The sequence below is a fragment of the Lemur catta genome, chromosome 3, assembly GCF_020740605.2.
Source record: "Lemur catta isolate mLemCat1 chromosome 3, mLemCat1.pri, whole genome shotgun sequence".
NCBI classification, from domain to species: domain Eukaryota; kingdom Metazoa; phylum Chordata; class Mammalia; order Primates; family Lemuridae; genus Lemur; species Lemur catta.
Window position 1 is genome coordinate 97,770,204 of NC_059130.1, and position 19,228 is coordinate 97,789,431.

The 19,228-nt window shown below is 46.0% G+C and overlaps 1 protein-coding gene and 1 non-coding gene across 5 annotated transcripts; both read left to right on the forward strand.

Annotated features, from left to right (window-relative positions):
* Positions 1–3,776: 3,776 nt before the first annotated feature.
* On the forward strand, positions 3,777–19,048 carry PABPC4 (poly(A) binding protein cytoplasmic 4). 4 transcript variants are annotated; one of them, XM_045548177.1, is made up of 16 exons: positions 3,791–4,914; positions 7,735–7,928; positions 8,666–8,781; positions 10,024–10,163; positions 10,315–10,409; positions 11,069–11,206; positions 12,059–12,154; positions 14,083–14,355; positions 14,683–14,770; positions 14,917–15,036; positions 15,545–15,631; positions 15,726–15,856; positions 17,204–17,297; positions 17,407–17,537; positions 17,743–17,845; positions 18,746–19,048. In XM_045548177.1, the coding sequence occupies exons 1-15, from the start codon at positions 4,722–4,724 to the stop codon at positions 17,830–17,832; spliced, it is 1,986 nt and encodes a 661-aa protein (XP_045404133.1). In that variant the 5' UTR covers positions 3,791–4,721; the 3' UTR covers positions 17,833–17,845; positions 18,746–19,048. The 4 variants fall into 4 exon arrangements, with proteins under 4 accessions (XP_045404136.1, XP_045404133.1, XP_045404134.1 ...); XM_045548178.1 differs by having other exon boundaries at positions 14,917–14,988; XM_045548179.1 differs by lacking the exon at positions 15,545–15,631.
* LOC123636287 lies at positions 12,382–12,513 on the forward strand. The gene has a single exon (XR_006734479.1). It is a non-coding gene; the product is annotated as a small nucleolar RNA SNORA55 (small nucleolar RNA).
* Positions 19,049–19,228: the final 180 nt, after the last annotated feature.

Sequence of the window (19,228 nt, forward strand, 5' to 3'; positions counted from 1 at the left end):
TTTCTAGGTCAGTTCCAGGTTTTAATACCCTGGTCCTTGGTCATGCCACAAACACATTTGGTCCTGGTTTGAGATCTGAAAATGATATTGACACATAGTAGATGCTCAATAAATGGTGGCATCTTAGTCTGTTCTATGCTACTATAACAGAACACCACAGATGAGGTAATTTGTAAAGAACAGAGATTTATTTCTTGTAGTTCTGGAGGCTGGGAAGTACAAGGTTGAGGGGCCCACATCTGGCGAGGGCCTTCTTGCTGTGTCATCCTGTGGTGGAAGGTGGAAGGGCAAGAGAGTGTATGGAGGGAGGGGGCCGGACTCATCCTTTCATCAGAAACTCATCCCTGAGATAACAGCATTAATGCATTCATGAAGGCAGAGGCCTTTTGACCTAATCACCTCCTAAAGGTCCCACCTCTCAACACCATTGCATTGGGGATGAAGTTTCCAACACATGAACTTTAGGGACACATAGCAAGTGGTTTATTCTTAGCATTTTCTGACTCACTGTAAAGGCCAGCAAGAGGTCAAGCAAATTCACAGCTCTCAATTTGGGGAGGACAGGAAGGGAAGGACATCTGCTTTCTAGTGAGGGGATACTTGGCCCCTCTTCTTAAAAGGAGACCATCATACAGATGGGAGGCTTGGAGATGTGACAACGGCTGTCCAATGTTGTACAGCCTGTCTTGGTGCCTGAACCAAACATCTAGGATCTCAGAGACCCTGTCTATGGGCAAGGAAGAGTCTTCCTTCCTGAGAGGCAGAGCCATTGTTGCTTATAGGAAGTGGGGCTTTTGTAGGTAGAGTTGGCCTCCTGCTGCTGGGAGGATGGGGCTGGGTTTCCCCTGCTCTTACCTTCAGAAGGTCTCTAGATTCAAAGCACTTTCAACAACTTACACACACACAGACACACACACACACACACACACACACACACACACACTCTCTCTCTCTTACTTGTTTCAGCTCTCTCTCCCCAATAAAGAGGGCAGGTTGTTCTGGGAATGTTTACGTTACAGTTCTGTCCCCAGCACCCAGAGCAGAGGGAGCCTGGCTCTTAGGAATGTCACATATGCATGTTTGTTGAGTGAACAAGTGAATGAATCCAGAAGGTCAAGCTCTTACATTTCTGCTGTATGCAAAATCCTCAGCTGCAGAGACCTGCGTCTACATTCATCTCCCCACCCTGAAGTTTTTCCTTCTTCCCCTTCCCAACCCTGAACATATTCTTTCTCTTGACACGTCAATACCATCGATCAAGTATAGATCCTCTGAGAGTTGGTTCCACCCCAGTAAAAAAAAATTGCACCCCTTGCCAACCTGGCAGGGGCAGGTTTGTACTGATGTGCACAGGCCTCCTTCCAAATCACCGGCCTGGTAATGTGTCAAGCCTCTTCCTACCCTACCTGTTTCAACTTTGCGACCTGGACTGTAGGTGGCTCTTAAGTGGCTTTGCATATCTGTTCCCTTTAAGACAAATTAAGTGGTAACCTTGTGTTTAGATGTGGGGAATCTGAATTTTTTTGATTTCCCAGGAACTTGGGCACCGTCCTTGACTTCTCACTCTCTTACCTCCCACATCCAATTAAACACAAATTACACTGTCTAAATATTTTTCTAATCAAGACACGTCTTTCACCTCCATGACCACCACTTTAGTGGCCATCACCTCACATGTCCCCTTGTGCCTACCCTCTAATCCTTTTCCATTCTGCAGCCAGGCGGTTTTTTTTAAAAAATGTAGTTTGAGCCAACGCACTTCCCTCTTAAAATCCTGCAGCCTTGCCCTTTGATCTCAGGATAAAGTCCAAAGTGTCTCAAGGCTGTCTCTTCCCTCTTCCACCTCCCACAGCACCACAGTGGATCTTGCAGGCTGGCAACAGTCCATGCCCCCTCAGGGCTTTTATACATGCTGTTCCCACTGCTTTCAGCTTAGGGAACTCTCCTCTCTTCTCAGTACAAATGAAGCTTGATAGTAATAACTATTAACATTTATGCAACCAATTTATGTGTATTTATATGTATTAGCTTACTCTCACAATAACCCTATTTAAGTGGTTGTTTGTTTGTTTGTTTGTTTTTTTAAGACAGGGTCTTGCTCTGTTGGAGTGCAGTGGCATCATCATAGCTCACTGCAACCTCAAACTCCTGGGCTCAAGCGATCCTCCTGCTTCAAGCTTCCAAGGACTACAGGCAAGCACCACCATACCCGGCTAACTTCTGTATTGTTTTAGAGACAAGATCTTGCTATGCTGCCCAGGCTGTCCTCGAACTCCTGGCCTCAAGTGATCCTCTCACATCAGCCTCCCAAAGTGCTGGGATTACAGGTGTGAGCCATCGGGCGTAGCCCCTATTAAGTATTAATAGGGTTTATTAGTATATTTACAGATTAGAAATCTAAGGGTCAAAGATGTGAACCAGCTTGCTCAAGGTCATACAGGTAGCATAGACACCATCACAAGGACAGGGCCTATGTGGGTTTTGCTCCTCTGTGCCTAGTATTCATTTGTTTATTTAACAAATTTTTATTGAACATTTAGTCCTTGCCATGTTAGGCACTGTTCTAGGTTCCTGTTCTCATAAAGCTTATATACCAGTGGGGGAAAGACAGACACTAAACAGGTAAACAGATATAGGAACAACATAATCTTAATAGTAATAAGAACCTTGAAGACAAAAAGACAGGATGGTGACATAGTGATTAACAGGCTGGCAGGCCACTTTAGACCAGTGGGTGGAATCTGTCTTAGAAGGAGAACTCCATAAATGTTTCTTAACTTAATATACTTATTAGAATATAAACTCCATGAGGGAGGGAGGGGCTTGCTGTCTTGTTCACCTTGGTACCCCCCGGGGCACCTATATCTGGCATTGGCATGGAATAGGCTCAGATTAACCATTTATTTGAATGAATAAATAAATACATATACTTTTTCATTCATTTACTTAAATCAGTGGCTTTCAAGAGAAGTGTCTGTGTGCCTTTTGGTAATTTCTGTTTTTGGTTGTCACAATGAAGGGGAAAGTGGTTCCTGGGATTTACGGAGGAAGGGATGCTATATATCTTGCCACACATGGGGACAGTCCCACATAACGTAGTCCCATAATGTAACATGACTTTCAAATGACCTGCCAGATCTTCATGTAGATGAAAAATATTTTTATAATTATCCAAGTCTAGACACAAACTCTAAACATAGAAACAGAAAGTATTTTTATGTCCTCAAATATAAACTAAATTTCCAGGAATGTCACTAGCATGTAAACAGACAAAATGATTTTTTTTAATCGAACCTTTACCAAAATGTGTTCATCTTTTCAGAAAATCACATCACCCATGGATTTTCTACTGCATTTCTAGCTCTCGACAACTCTACCTCTAGGTCACAGTACTCTGAAAATTTCAACAGTTTTCTCGTGTATTTGGGCCCAAATATTTACCTATTGGAAAACCTATTACTATATTATTTCATTATAATTTATTTTATGTCACCTTTTTTTTTTACAATTAGGCATTCCATTGATTTTCAAACATTATGCGTGTGGGCGGGTTAAATTATTTATGGATTCTATTCCCAGACGAGGGTAGGGGGGCGTCTTAAAATTTTTTTATTACCGATCGGGGTCCCTGGGGTCTCCCAAAGCCACGAGCGGGGCGGTCCTCCGCTCGCCAGGGGTCGCTGTGGCGCCGCGCGGCCGCACCGGGTCGCTCTCGCGTGGCCGCCCCGCCTCGGGCCCCCGGGCCGAGTGGGCGGGCACGACTGCGCCCAGGTCGCGAGGCGCCCTTCGACCAGCAGCGCCCGGGGCGGGCGGGTATAAATGGAGCGGTGGCTCCCCCAGCCGCCTCTCTCCGCCCCGGGTCGCTGCTCCCTTCTCCGCTTTCGGGCTCAGCAGCCTGAAGAAAAAAAGAGAAAAAGATAAAAAAAAACCCGCAAACCCTTCAAAATCTGAAAAAAAAAAAAAAAAGAAAGAAAAGAAAGGAAAAGAAAAAGCGAATCCTCCTCGGAGAACCCGCGGGGAAGTCACTTTTGCGCGCTTCCGGCCTGCCCCGTGCCCGCCGCCGCCGCCGCACTTGGCGTCCGCCGCTCTCCGTCCGTCGGTCCGGGGGTGAGCCGCCCGCCCGCCCGCCGTCCGCGTCCGCGCCGCGTGGCAGCCCCGGTCCCCGCGGCCCGTCGGCGCCCTCGCCCCCCGCGCCCAGCGCACCACGTGTCCGCGCTGCCCTTCGCCCGCCCGCCCGGGGCTTGCCGAGTCGGCACCCGCAAGATTTGGTTTCCCTCTTCCCTGGCTGTTGTAATCTTAAACCGCCGGGAGCCCGAGGCCTATATTTATAGAGAAACGCGTGTCCCGAAGGCCGCCGTGGGCAGCATCTGCTTGCCCCTTAAAGGATTTTTAACCCTTCGGAAGGGGATTCCCCGTTTTAATTTTTTTTTTTTCTTTTGGGAATTTGGAGCTTCAAACCAGGACAGCTGAAAATCACAAACTCCCAGGGAGGGCCATATTGTTTTTGAGAGCCTTTGTCTGAGGTGTTGCAGTCCCGTGCGAGCTGCCCCCGAACTCCCGTGCGGTCTCTGAGCCTACCTACTCCGGCTCGTACTAGCTTCGCTCTGTGCCACCTGTGAGCCGCGGTGCGGGCCACGGCTCCGAGAGGGGCCCCTTTTGTCCTGTGGTGGGCCCTCTGAGAAGTCCTCCTGGCGGGGCTCGGGGTGGTGGGGGGTGGGGAGATGAACGCTGCGGCTAGCAGCTACCCCATGGCCTCCCTGTACGTGGGTGACCTGCACTCGGACGTCACCGAAGCCATGCTGTATGAAAAGTTCAGCCCTGCGGGGCCTGTGCTGTCCATCCGGGTCTGCCGAGATATGATCACCCGCCGCTCCCTGGGTTATGCCTACGTCAACTTCCAGCAGCCAGCTGACGGTGAGTAGAAGCTGTGCCCACACATGCATGGGACCCCAGGAGGCATCTTCTAGACAGGGCCCTACTGCCGAGGAGAGGGGGCATCACCACAGCACGCTCCCACAGAAGCTACTAGTGGGGTGCAGAGGTTGAGAACACAGCTGGCATCAGATGACCTGAGTTTCAGCCTTGCTTCTATCAGTTGCTAACTGGGTGACCTTGGGCTACTCAGTAATGGTGGTGGGGATGGAACATAAGGAGACTGTACACAGAGTCAGAGTGAAGTCGCTGTCATTCCATTTTGTGTGGTCCTGCTCTAGTGGGGCTGGGCTGTTAGAGACCTTGCCTGGTCAGTGAGCATAGGCTTGTGCCCCTCACAGGCCTACTAAAAAGACAGGATGGTTGAAACACAATTCCCTGCACAAGTTTTGGGTTGCAAAACTGCTACCCCCTTCCCCACTTTTACCCTAGACTAAGTTTGACTTTGTGCTGATACAGGATCCTTTACGGGATCTTTTACGGCAGGTAGGAAGCAGTGGGAATGATTCTGTGCATTAAACTCTAGCAGAGACTTGTGTTGGTGGCCACCAGAGCTACATGGGCCAGGCCAACTCCTTGGTCTGTTTGTCACTGGAGTGAAGAAGTGCTTTGCTCTGGACGAGTGGCAGTCGGGTATTCTGGGGAAGCGTCACTTGAACATCCAGTGGGCTGGTGCCGTTTAATCACCTCACCTGTGAACAGTGCTTTACACTTGTCAAAGCCGTTTTCCTTCATCCAGTCTGAAGAAAATGGAACTCCCAAGAAGGAAAAGGAACTGCAAAAAGTTGGAGGGCAAGTTGAGACTCCCAGTGCTCTGCCACCCCAGATTATGGCCTTAGCATGGAGAGGTGGAGAGGTATGCTGCAGGCATGGCAGGAGTGAGGCCAGTGGAAACCTAATCAGGCCGCACGTGACTCCAGATTAAAAGGGAACAACTGCAGAGACCATTACTGGGGGAAACATGCCATTCTGTGGCAAAGGACCTCCAGATCCCTCATTTTGTCCCTATTTTGTTCACTGTCTGTGAGGCATTGAAAATGTTACTTGTCCAGGTTGTACCTGAGACCAGAAACTTGGACATGTTGAGAGGGACTAGGTATTGCCATCGTCAATCCAGTGTATTCCGAGCCCCAGGAGCACAAAAAGATAGCTGAGTGTGGTCTTTAGGAAGAAGTGGGTACCTTAGCTGTTGTCTGCTTTTTTGACCCCTTTGAACAAAAGTCGTGTCACTTGGAGATAGCAGAAGCCATTGGTCAGTGTGTCTGCCAACACATACTTCTGCTAGACCTCTCCCTGCTATAAATAAGTGCAGCCGGATTTGTCAGACTAAGCCTACTTGCCTTGTGCAGTGCTTTCTGGAAATAGACAAAGAGCTGTGTTGAAGTGGGCTTCTTTACTGCTAATTAATGAAATAGGTTGGGGTCTTAGGCTGTTTATCTTTGATAGCCATCACAAGTGAGCTCCTCTGTACCTGGACTTTTCTTGACTTGGATCTGTCATCTCCCCTTTCCCCAACTACACATGCAGCTCTGGTGGTACCAACGCAAGTCTCTGCTAGAGTTTAATACAAATGAGTCCACCTTCTGAGGAAGATGGGAGAGGTTGTTGGAAATAATGAGTGGAAAGAAATTCTCCAACTATTGGACAGTAGAACTTGTAGAGGGACAGGGAATTTTCTCCCCCTTTTAAGTGTGATGTGGCCTTGAAGGCAAGGAACAGGCTTCCCTGCTCTGACACTGTCTGAATCCCCTCATGGAGGTGGTTGTGGGTGATTCACTACTATGAGATGTGTAATAGTCTTAAGGAAAAGTGGCCACCAGATCTGGGCGTCCTTGTTGCCACTGGTGAAGAGAAGTGTTCCTTGCTTGCAGGAGATATGTTTTAGCTTCTAGTTCTTCAGCTGGTCCCTGGCACACTGGTAGACTTGGTTGGGAAGCTAAAGAAGCATCCCAAGGCACTGGGTGGAGAACTTGGTTGGGCACCAGGGTAGTTAAAGTCCTAGAATTCCACAGAACTCAGATTAAGGCTTCAAAAGGCCTGGAAAGCACTAGGTGCAGGGCCTACCATCTGCACTGTCTGCTTAGGCAGGAAGGTGTGGTGGTTTAATCCTTCTTGGGCTGATAAGGCAGAGAATGTCTCCATGTGTGACCAGTTCTGTCAGTTTGATGACTGAGGCTTTTTTTGGTCTAAATCAATTTCTCTTCTCAGAAGTTGAATATAAGAAACTGGGCTGAATTCAGGGATAACACATTTTTCCAAATCATTTGCTCATAGGTTTTGTCATTTGTCTCTTTATAGATGGATTGCAGACTCAATGACAGCTATTTGATAACTTTGAAGCAATACCCCACTGAAAAGTAAATCAGAATCTGGTATTAGTTTCCTGATCACTAGCTAGCTGCACAGGTTAGCCTCCCCGAACACAAGTTTGTTCAATTTGTAAATTGCATAATTTCAACTGTCCCACCTGAGTCATGGTAGTATGCTGCAAAGTCTTTTATAAATGGTAAAGCTTAGTCAAATGGGAGGTGTTATCATTGGATCTTGGTGCCACTTAGATTACCTTTACCCAACAAGGACACAGATGCAGAGGGGTTCAGACTTCTGTCATGAAGTAGAATGATTAGTTAGAACTTAATCTACCTTCAGTAATATTCCAGGCTAGAGGAATCTGATGCCCTTTGATTTTAATAGAGTTGCCTTTTATCAGAGTGATTACCTTGAAAAGTCCTGGAGTAATCTGTTCTTGGGATGGTGGCCTACGTTTTATATCCTTGATTGAAATTTGTTTCTCTCTCACAGCTGAGCGGGCCTTGGACACCATGAACTTTGATGTGATTAAGGGAAAGCCAATCCGTATCATGTGGTCTCAGAGGGATCCCTCTTTGAGAAAATCTGGTGTGGGAAACGTCTTCATCAAGAACCTGGACAAATCTATAGATAACAAGGCACTTTATGATACTTTTTCTGCTTTTGGAAACATTCTGTCCTGTAAGGTAAACATTGATTAAATAATTTCAGCAAAATAATTATTGAATCTTGAAAAAAAGATAAATACTAATGGGAAACTGCCTTGGAACTGGGCAACAGTGTTTGCTAATTTTCAAAATTCTGGAAGTAGAATCCTGAAAGTTCCCGTAGGTAATCTTGGGAACACAACCCAGCATGACCAACAAGTACTTTCATGTCTTTGTTTATTCCTCCCTCAGCCTGAAATATCTTTCTGTTTTCTGGCTTTGGATGGCCGCAAAAGTTTTTTCTTTTTGGTGGGGGAGAGGAGAGGCCCAGAGAAGTGTCTCCAGTCTTGAGGAAACCTAATCACTTTAGAAGCATAAATTCACCCTCTTCTTTCTCTGTGCATCTGTTTATGTGGAGCACTTTGTAAAACTTATACGGTGGTGGTTTACATGTCTCACACACAAGACTTTTATGGGCTTAGAAAATGATCTGTCTTTCTATAGCACTAGTTTGTACCCAGATCTCTTAAGTGTTTTTTAATACAAGTAAATAAGAAAACATTTGAAATAGAAGCAGACTAATAGTGGCTACCATTTGTGAATGGAGCATGTACTAGATGCCTCGTGTTGTGCCAAGTGTGAGAAAAGCCATACCTGGAACAGCTGGTTGCCTTTGGCTATGGATGGGTTGGGGGCTTCTTAGGGGAGACCCTGAGGTTCTCAACATCTCTGGAGTTGGCCAGTGGTGCCAAAGTGGTCTGCTTTGTCTTTGACAGGTGGTGTGTGATGAGAACGGCTCTAAGGGTTATGCTTTTGTCCACTTCGAGACCCAAGAGGCTGCCGACAAGGCCATCGAGAAGATGAATGGCATGCTCCTCAATGACCGCAAAGTGTGAGTGTCCCAGTCCGGAGCAACAACCATCGCATGAGCCAGCCGTGGCCCCACCTGGTATTAACTGGCACACACAAGGCGGCTACTGGTTCTCTCGGCCCAAGTGTGGCCTGCTCCTACCTCTCCACTCCAGGGCTGGTGAGTCTCCCTGCCCGAGCTGTGGCAGCCCTTTTGACTCGCCAAGGTGGGCTTCCTGCCTAAGCCATGGCCTGCCTGCCGCCTCTCCCTTAAAGGCATTCGTCCATGGGTTTTGTGAGCATCGGCAACTAGGGCTGGCTGGAAGGCAGCTCTAAGCCCACTCTGAGTGGGGGTCTTGGCCAGTGGCAGAGTGGAGAGGGCCCTGGACTGACCAGGAGCTGTATACTAGCTATGTGACCTTGGCCTTCCTGTGACTCAGGTCTGTCCATGGGTCTTGCTAGTGGTTGATGCCAAATTGTCCCTCTAGTTCTCCATTTTCTAGCTTATGACTCAGTGATCTAATACAAGGCTGGCTCCACAGTAATACTTAATTTGTTTACAATGAAAAATCTCATCCTTTGCAGAGACATTTCGTAACAGACCTTGTTGTTTTGTTGTGGTTGTTACTGTAGAATGGAGAGGGGGGAACTTAGCAAAGCCACATGGGAAGGAAAGGGGGCAATAAGTGTTGGCTATTACAAACAAAAATAATTTTTGTCCTTTGTGTTGTTGAACAGACCAGAGGATAGGTTGTGTTTATAATGTCCATGTGTCCAGTGGTTGATCTACATGTATCACTGGAAAGAAATATAAAAATTTTCAGTGTATGAATACATTTGCCTATTAAGTATAACAGTACCAAAATGAATAAATGAAAAAAAAAAAACAAAGGATGTCCCTTCACTCCAATGATCTCACTCCTTCTAAGATTAAGCACTGTTAACAGTTTGGTTTGTATCCTTCCAGACTTTTTCTGTGCATTTACATAATTGCACAGAAATAAACATTTTAAAAACATGGTCATCAGGTTTCTTCACGAAGGCAATGTGATGTGGTAGGAGTAGCCCTGGTCTGAGCCAGGAGCCCTGGGCCTGGTTCTCACAGGATAGTCCTGCCTCTTTTCTTTCTGCTGGGGATTTGGGGCATTTCTGAGCTTATTCTCTTGGTGGATGGGGGCCTCATGTGTTTTAACTTTTGTCAGCCTTTAACCTGCATTCCTTTGGGCCCCAGGAAATCATGTTTTATTTCTCTGAGTGATCACTGTTCTTCATGGTTTCTTTTTAGGTTTGTGGGCAGATTCAAGTCTCGCAAAGAGCGGGAGGCTGAGCTTGGAGCCAAAGCCAAGGAATTCACCAATGTGTATATCAAGAACTTTGGGGAAGAGGTGGATGATGAGAGTCTGAAGGAGCTATTCAGCCAGTTTGGTAAGTTGAGGGTCCTTTGCCCCACGTCTTCTAGAATCCATCTGGTTCAGCCAGAGATTTGCTTCAAGTGGGTTCCTAGAGAGAAAGAAGGCTTTTCTCCTTGAGCTGTGTTAGAGATGATGTTACTAATAGTTCTGTCCTTTGGTAATAGGTAAGACACTAAGTGTCAAGGTGATGAGAGATTCCAGTGGGAAATCCAAAGGCTTTGGCTTTGTGAGTTACGAAAAACATGAGGATGCCAATAAGGTGAGAGTACCACAGGGGTTGGGGAAAAACTTGTAGGAGGTGGCCCCAGAGTATAGGCAGGGCCTTGCTAGAACACAGAGCAGAGCTGGAAGGATCTGAGTATCTAGTAGTGGATGTACAGTTACTGTACTCTGGAATTCTCTTCCTGAGGGCCTTCCACATGTTAATAGATCATTTAATTGTTTACAAACCACTTGGCACATAGCTGTTACCTCACCTGCCAGCTTTTAACAGAATAGGACATGAATAAGATGTTTTTTTCCCCTTCAAAGGTGAGGAAGGGTACTAAAGCCCTGAGAGTTGCTGATTTGATAACATCATAGCTACTTATGGGCAAAGGATTGTGCTGGGCCTTCAACATTTGTAAATACCCACAAAAGAAATTTATTGACAGATTACAACCTAGGCTTGCATCACCATGCTTGTCTGTATGCAACTGTACTGTTTTTTCTATATGATGTGGACTAATAACCCACTTAAATATTAACCACACTTTACGGGTGAAGAAGGTTGGATTTGTTTAGCAGACTTCAGAAGTGGAATGAAGTTAGTTTTTAGCCCTATAGGAAAGATTTCTTAGAGTATTTGGTGGGACTTATCTCCTAAAGAAGACTCCTGTCTCTGCAACTTGATTTTAAAGACATATATTTCCTCTCTAGGCCGTGGAAGAGATGAATGGAAAAGAAATTAGTGGTAAAGTTATATTTGTAGGCCGTGCTCAGAAGAAAGTGGAACGGCAGGCAGAGTTAAAACGGAAATTTGAGCAGCTGAAACAGGAGAGAATTAGTCGATATCAGGTAAGGTGGTCTTGGCCCAGCCTACCAACAGGGAATTTGCTGTGAAATATTTACAAAGCACCCTTAGGTTTAGCAGGCTTTCTCTTCAGCAACTTGGAGTCTGCTCTTCCTCTCATTTTTCCCAAACAGATTTAAAAGAATATACACCTACCAGATATGGCAGCAATTATAGAACCAGGGACAAAAGAGATGAATTTTTTCACTGAGGGGCTTGCTATTCTGGAAGCCTCAGCCTGTTGCTCTTAGCCATATAGATTCCTTTACATAAATGGTGTCCCTTTGTTTGGCATGGTGGCAAGAAGAACCCTGCTGGGGTGAATGGTGGGCCAGAGCAGCTGTGGGGGAAGGTAACATTATAGGACTGCACTGATGGTCCTCTCAGAGTTTTAGGGCAGTAATTTCTCACCCTTGGGCTTGCATCTGAATCATCATCAGAGCTTGTAGAAAGAAATTAGCTGGACAACTAAAAATATATAGAAAAAAATTAGCCTGGCATGGTGGCGCATGCCTGTAGTCCCAGCTACCCGGGAGGCTGAGGCAGGAGGATTGCTTGAGCCCAGAAGTTTGAGGTTGCTGTGAGCTAGGCTGACGCCATGGCACTCTAGCCCAGGCAACAGAGTGAGACTCTGTCTCAAAAAAAAGAAAAAAAAATACATATATGTATGTATATATGGCTTGGTTGCAGCCCACAGTTTCTGATTCATTAGGTTTGGGGTCTGGCCTGAAAATTCATTTCTAACAAGTTCCAAAAGATGCTGGCGCTCCTGCTCTGGGGACCACACTTCGGGAACCATTGTCTCAGGGAACATGTGTGGTATAGAAGTACAATTAACAGTGATCCTTCTTCTTCAGGGGGTGAATCTCTACATTAAGAACTTGGATGACACTATTGATGATGAGAAATTAAGGAAAGAGTTTTCTCCTTTTGGATCAATTACCAGTGCTAAGGTATTTTAACACTGAGATTTTGAGATTGAAAGCAGCAATATTATAGGTTTATTGGTATTTGTTTCACTGAAGGAGTAGGATCTAAATTGTGTTCATTTCTGAGAGTAGCTACTACATCTGAGGATGTGCCCTGGAGAACGACATTTCATTAGGTTAACAGTACACTGTCTCCCATACATGGGTATGGAGAGGAATCTGACCCGGGTGCTCCCTGCCAGCCCTCCAGAGCACCTAAATCTTTCCCATTCCTTGCTGCTTCGTGCTGGTGTGGGGACAGATGGTGCTACAGAATGAGCAGAGGAAATCCAGACAGGTTTTCCATTTGTCTTGGGACCTGTCTCTACAACTCTGCCACATTTCCTCCTCCTTGAGAATGAGGGGATTTTGAAGATTTTAGAGCTGGGGTTGGTAAATTCTACCCCAGTTTTATAAAGAAGAGGAAAATGGAATGGAAAGTTTTTTTCGTGTTTTGCAATGTGCATGATTTGTTTGATTTTTCTTTGATAATCATATCAACTGAGTTAACAGCGTGAGTAGGAACCTCATTTTAAAGATAAGGAATTTGAGTCCTTGAGCAAGAGAATGCTGGCTACGTGGGGATGGTGTACTGCGTGCGTGTCCTTGGCATTTTGGGAGTGTGACAGACTGATGGCATGTGAAAGTTTGGGTCATGGCCTGATGCAGGTCCTGTTCACCAGAGGTACAGCCGATGCCACAGAGTGCTTTAGGTGATGAGAAAGGAAGCCATGTGGGCTGGTAAAGGCTTGGTGGCCCTGCCCTGTCCCTTCACATAGGTGCTCCCAACCTGGGAACACTGCAAAGGAATGTTATCAGTTGTAGTAGGGAGTTGACTAGAGGCCAACTCTGTGGGGTTTGCCCAGTTCCTTACCCCTCCTCCTTGCTATATCACCCCTTGACTGGCCCCCATCAGTGCAAGGGGTGATAGTCTCTCCTTGCTTACCTGCACAGTAGTCAGGTTGGCATTTGCAAGAGAGCAAAAGGACTGTATCTTAAAGCTTCATAGATACTATTCTCAAGATCATGGTATGGCTTTTTTTTTTTTTTTTTCCACATGTTACAGGCCCACCTCCTTGGTGGAGAGTTGTTGGATTGATAGACATCTTTACTTCCCTGTCCTCCACTTCAGGAGGCTCACCAGGCTGTTAACTAAAACACAAACAAAATGGTGTCAAGCACACAGTCATTGCTACCAGTACTTCTGCGGAGGTACACCAGGGAAAGCAATAAATGACTATTTTAGGTGAAGAAAAAAAGCCATTAGCAAATGATGAACTTTGTGTGGAAAAAGACTGCCAGAACCAGTAGACACGTGGCTTTGTAGCTGTTTGCCTTGGAGTATGTCATGGAAATTGAGGCTCAGAGGGCAAGGACAACTAGAATCTAGGCTGCTGTCTCCCAGCTGGTTGTTTCTTTTATTCCATTCAATTAATGGTGGCAGTCATTGGAGACCCGGGGGTTTTATAACTTCTACCCATATGTGGTATTTCAAAAGTCTCATCCTAACCTTGCTAAGAATTTGTGAAAGTTTTGTCTAACACTGTCTTAGAGCAGATGAGCTCTAAAAATAAATGTTTCCATACTATTGTCAAGGTCTCTTGTAGGTACCTAGGGGAAACATCTTTGGTTCCTGGTTTTACCATTAGCCATGTCATAGTGTTTGAGAAATGTAGTCTCACTTGGTGACTTAAAAAAGAAAATGCCTAGGTACCCTACTTCAGAGGTGTGACTTAATGGGTCTGGTGTACATCCTGGGCCAGAGTTGAACCTCTGACCTAGACTTGGTAATTCAGCAGGATCCAGGTTTTCTGGCTCTTCTGAATAGCTCCCCCGTCCCCCTGACACATACACACACACACACACACACACAGGGACACCTTTTTTCTTAAGTAGCTGGTCTCATTTTGTAGGTAATGCTGGAGGATGGAAGAAGCAAAGGGTTTGGCTTCGTCTGCTTCTCATCTCCTGAAGAGGCAACCAAAGCAGTCACCGAGATGAATGGACGCATCGTGGGCTCCAAGCCACTGTATGTTGCCCTGGCCCAGAGGAAGGAAGAGAGAAAGGCTCACCTGACCAACCAATATATGCAGCGGGTGGCTGGAATGAGAGCACTCCCTGCCAATGCCATCTTAAATCAGTTCCAGCCTGCAGCTGGTGGCTACTTTGTGCCAGCAGTCCCACAGGTGGGTCTGCTTTGTGGTCACGGCTCTTTGGAACCTGCCTACTGACAGCTGTTCCTGTATTCTACAGTAGGGGAGAGGGATTTTTGGATATTGGAGTTCTAGAATGTCAGAGTAAGGACCCTTCAAGTAAAAATGAAGAAGGACTTACATATCCTCATACACACACTTAGTGGCAGGGGTAGAGTAAAATAGTCCCCATTAACTGACCCCTTGGCTTTTGAGTATAGGGAGCCTTTATTCCAAATAGCCTAGGGCCTAGTAGTGAGATGAGATACTTCTCTACTGTGGGTTTGGGCCCTTAAAAGGGTTTGGTATTTTTTCTCACAGGCTCAAGGAAGACCTCCATATTACACACCTAACCAGTTGGCACAGATGAGGCCTAATCCACGCTGGCAGCAAGGTGGGAGACCTCAAGGTAGGTGGTGGGGAACAATGATTTGGTCACCCAGGATATACCTATCCTGGTTTGCCCTGCCTTTCCTCCTTGTCCCCTCCGAGATGCAGTCTAGGTTGTGGTCCACATTGCTTGCCAGTGATGCACAATTTTTGTCTTTTCACCAGGCTTCCAAGGAATGCCAAGTGCTATACGCCAGTCTGGGCCTCGTCCAACTCTTCGCCATCTGGCTCCAACTGGTAATGCTCCGGCCTCTCGTGGCCTCCCTACTACTACTCAGAGAGTCGGTGAGCAAACTGGCCTTTAGAAGCGTGGCCCGGGGAGGAGGGAGTCACGATGACTAGGCCTTGCCCTGGGTTGGTCAGTTTGTTGGGCTCAAGTTTGAGTCCTGGTTCTGTAATCTCAGCTGTGTGCTTAGGTAGGTACTTCAGGAGCAGAGAAACAATATGAGTTCTAGGTTTGTGTTACTGTTAACATTCTTTGTTCATCGGTGACTCGTGATAAAAGTTAATCGTAGAAATTTGCTAGCTGGATGACTATAGAAGCAGCCTGTTCTTCGGGGGGCAGGGGTGGGGAGGGTGTAATACAAGGAAACTGTTTTTTGCAGGATATGTCCTGCATTCCAAGATGTGGAAAGAGTTGTGTGTTATCCTTTGGCTCATTCTTGAAAGTAGCGGTAGTTGGCCCCACGTGTGATGTGTTGTGTGAACGTGCTTTGAAATTTCTCCTTCCGTGGGACGTGGCCAGTTGGACATCTGCTGCCAACACTGATGTGCATTTGCTGGTCTGTTGTAGGGTCTGAGTGCCCGGACCGCTTGGCTATGGACTTTGGTGGGGCTGGTGCCGCCCAGCAAGGGCTGACTGACAGCTGCCAGTCTGGAGGTGGTATTGGATGCACACAGAAGGGGGAAAGATGGGATTTGACGGGTCTTTGCCCAGACTGATGGGCTTTAATTGCATTTGTTCTTTCCCTAAGGCGTTCCCACAGCTGTGCAGAACTTAGCACCTCGTGCTGCTGTTGCTGCTGCCACTGCTCCTCGGGCTGTTGCGCCATACAAATATGCCTCCAGTGTCCGCAGCCCTCATCCTGCGATACAGCCTCTGCAGGTGAGGTCCACCAAACAGAATGCTTAAAAGGATTTTCCCCGTGTCCACTTAATTAAAAAGATGCTTTACTTTGATTTCTTCACCAGGTGTTCCTGTGCTGCGTTCTGTGTGGTGATATAGACACTGTCCCTGCCCTTCAGAGGCTGGGTGCTAGTGGGAACAAAGGGTCTTGAAAGTGTTCTTCCTAATAACAGTTCACTCACAAGTGCCCCAGAGGAGAGAACACTTACTCTGTTTCATGGAATGAAGTGTTGCCTGATTCTAGAATCACAAATAAAGCCCACTGAGATTGAAAAAGTTTTTTTAATTAAAAAAAAAATGCCCCAGAGGAGGCAGCCGGTGCTTCCTGCTCTCCTTTTGCAACATGCATATGCTTACTCAGCTTTTTGAACCTCCAAGTTACTTCTACATCCAGTGCCTGTTTGATCCTTGGCTGCTATGCAAGATGATTGGTACATCAAGGCAGGAAGTGACTTCAATTTACAGATAAGAAGTTCAGCTTCAAAGGGGGCGAGAGGGCGGGCAGGGGGCAGTTTGGACTGACCCAGAGCTTAGATTTTATAAGCTGTAACTTGCTATCTCTAGATCTGTGCCACTAAAGGCAAGCCAAAATACAACTAGTTTGCTTCAGAGCTCAGTAGCGATTTGTTGTGGAGGTGCCACAGTAACCAAGCCTTCAGGCTCATAAGCTGCTTAGATACATTACTCTTTAACCATCCTGCCCCATACTCTCTAAGTTGGGGGTTTTCCAGAACCCGATGTTGTGTAAAATACCTTTTTTCAGCAAAGCCCTACTTTGGGCTATGACTGGCATTGACATTGCATGTTGACAGTTTTTAAGCTTTGATACAATAAAAACATATGGTACAATAAAGGTGATATGGGATGTAATTATAAATGTTTCGATATTGTCACCCTTTGATGCAGTCTGTACTCAACATTCACCCTAAAGGAAAACTGTAATTTTCAGGAAAAGGCTTATACGTACAAATATTCACTGTACCCTTATTTATAATAAGATTTTGAATTCTTGGGTAACTTTGGGTATATTAAGTGTCAGAAAATGCTTGTCTAGCATTGTAGGTTTTATTATATGCATTTCATTTTTCTTTCTGATAGCATGCTATTTGCATTGTGATTGGTTGTTTTTATGTCCATAATCACTGTATTCCTTACCACATCCCTCAACCTCTCAAGGACTGAAATTAGTTACTTAAGAGCAAGGGCAACTACATCTATTTCCTCTTCACATAGTTAGGAGTTCATATGTTGACTGATCAGGTGCTCAACTATTGTAAGCTGCTGTCCTTTCCCCAGTGCTAACCTGTTGCCTTTCCTGGTTCACAGGCACCCCAGCCTGCAGTCCATGTGCAGGGGCAGGAGCCTCTCACCGCCTCCATGCTGGCCGCAGCACCCCCTCAAGAACAAAAACAGATGCTAGGTGAGTGACCCACATGCTTGCAGAAGACGTCAGATGCTGGTGCCAACCCAGACACCAATGTCTTATCTTTACTGGGATTCGATTTGATTTTTAACTATCCTCTCCACAGGAGAACGTTTGTTCCCGCTCATCCAAACAATGCATTCAAACCTGGCTGGAAAGATTACAGGAATGCTGCTGGAGATCGACAACTCTGAACTGCTGCACATGCTGGAGTCCCCTGAGTCTCTCCGCTCCAAGGTGAGCTGGTTCTCGGGCCCAGCCACTTCAGCTCTCAGCTGGGGAGGATTGGGGGCTGTTGCTGTGTGGGTATTTGAGAAAGCAGTGGCATCAGAAGCCCCAGGGATCATCTCTACAGTTGGCTTTGGTCTGCCATTGGCCCTGGGCACCCGGGAGGGGTGTTGGCTGTCCTCAGATTCACTGACCACCCAGAGATTTCCCTCAGGTGGATGAAGCTGTGGCAGTTCTACAGGCTCATCATGCCAAGAAAGAAGCTGCCCAGAAAGTGGGTGCTGTTGCTGCTGCTACCTCTTAGACAAGGAAAAACCGTATGTTTGGCTGTTTTGATTTTCTGCAGTGGTTTTGATTTATGAATATCTTCCTAAAAGAATAGGGGCAGTGTATAGAGCCATGTTTCTGCCATTTAATCTGATAGCTTGGGCAGGCTGTTACTTGAACTTTTTCTGTCATCGGGATGAGTTAATATGGATAAAAGAGTACAGATTATGAATTAAAAGGGGCAGTTTCCTCCATAAAGAGCACCTGTTCAGATCTTTCTCAAGATCTGTTGATCTGAAATAGTGACAGATATGTAAGGAGTTCCCTCAATCAGATCCCAAAGCCTCATTTCTGTGAGCATCATCATCCTGATTTGGCCTGGGGTTGGTGTGTACCACTGCCTAGCTCTGGGAGTACAGTAGGCAGAGGGAGGCCTTGGTGTCAAGGATCATGATCCTAGTGGGGGAGAGAGAAACACTCCTGATTTGTTGCACAGGGTGTGTTCCAGGTGATTTCTTACATCATAAGGGCTACGGCCTCTGTCCTCAGGGGATTGGGTGAGTGAAGTTTAATTAGGACCTCTGACTAGGACTGTTGGTGAGTGTTTCCAGATAAAGGAGAGAGTCGAATGAGCAAAAGCAGAGGCCAGGAAGAAGCACATGGTAAGAGCCAGAGCTGGTGTTGGTACGGGTTGACTTGGCATAACCATGACCCTCTTGTCAAGGGCCTCAGGAACCTTGTCATCTAATGGGTAGAGGCCAGGGATGCTGCTGAACACTGTATAGTGCACAGGACAGCCCCAGCAGAATTGTACGTATGGCCCAAAATGTCAGTAGTACTGAGGTTGAGAAACCCTGTTCTAGAATACCTTCCTTTACCAGACAGATCTTAGTCAATCTGTGAAATAATTTTGATCATATATTTATTTGTATTGGTGCTTTTCTTTTTAGGATTCAAAAGCCAAATAACCCCTCACGGAATTCAGCTCAAGGTTTGAAGACTTCCTAGCTTGTCCTATGGACCTCAACACCAGGAACCACAAATTGCAAATTTAATAGGTCATTTTGTATCAAAAGGTCAATTATGAAGCGCCTAGAATTTTTCAGTTATATTCTCTGGGTTCTGCTCTGGCCCAGACAGTGTTAACTTTTTTTTTCTATTGTGAGTTTTGATTCCCCCCTCCCCAGAAATTGGTTTTATTTGATGTACCCGAGTCTTACGTTTCTCAATAAAGAAAAAAAAATCTCCATAAACTGCCTCTGTCTTACCCTTGTCACTGACAACAGTTTTATTCTATAAATTCCAGTTTTCACTGGAAGTAACTTTAGGATGTGAATAGGTTCCAGTGAACTTATTTATAGCTCATCCTTTGCTGACTTTATATATAAGCAGACAATTTAGGGTTATGCTTACCCTAAATTGCTAAAGACTGT

Coding starts and splice junctions, on each gene's coding strand:
- PABPC4 (XM_045548177.1), top strand. CDS start 4,722: ATGAACGCTGCGGCTAGCAGCTACCCCATGGCCTCCCTGTACGTGGGT. Junction 4,915..7,734: donor CTTCCAGCAGCCAGCTGACG/GTGAGTAGAAGC, acceptor TCTCTCTCACAG/CTGAGCGGGCCTTGGACACC. Junction 10,410..11,068: donor AACATGAGGATGCCAATAAG/GTGAGAGTACCA, acceptor TTTCCTCTCTAG/GCCGTGGAAGAGATGAATGG.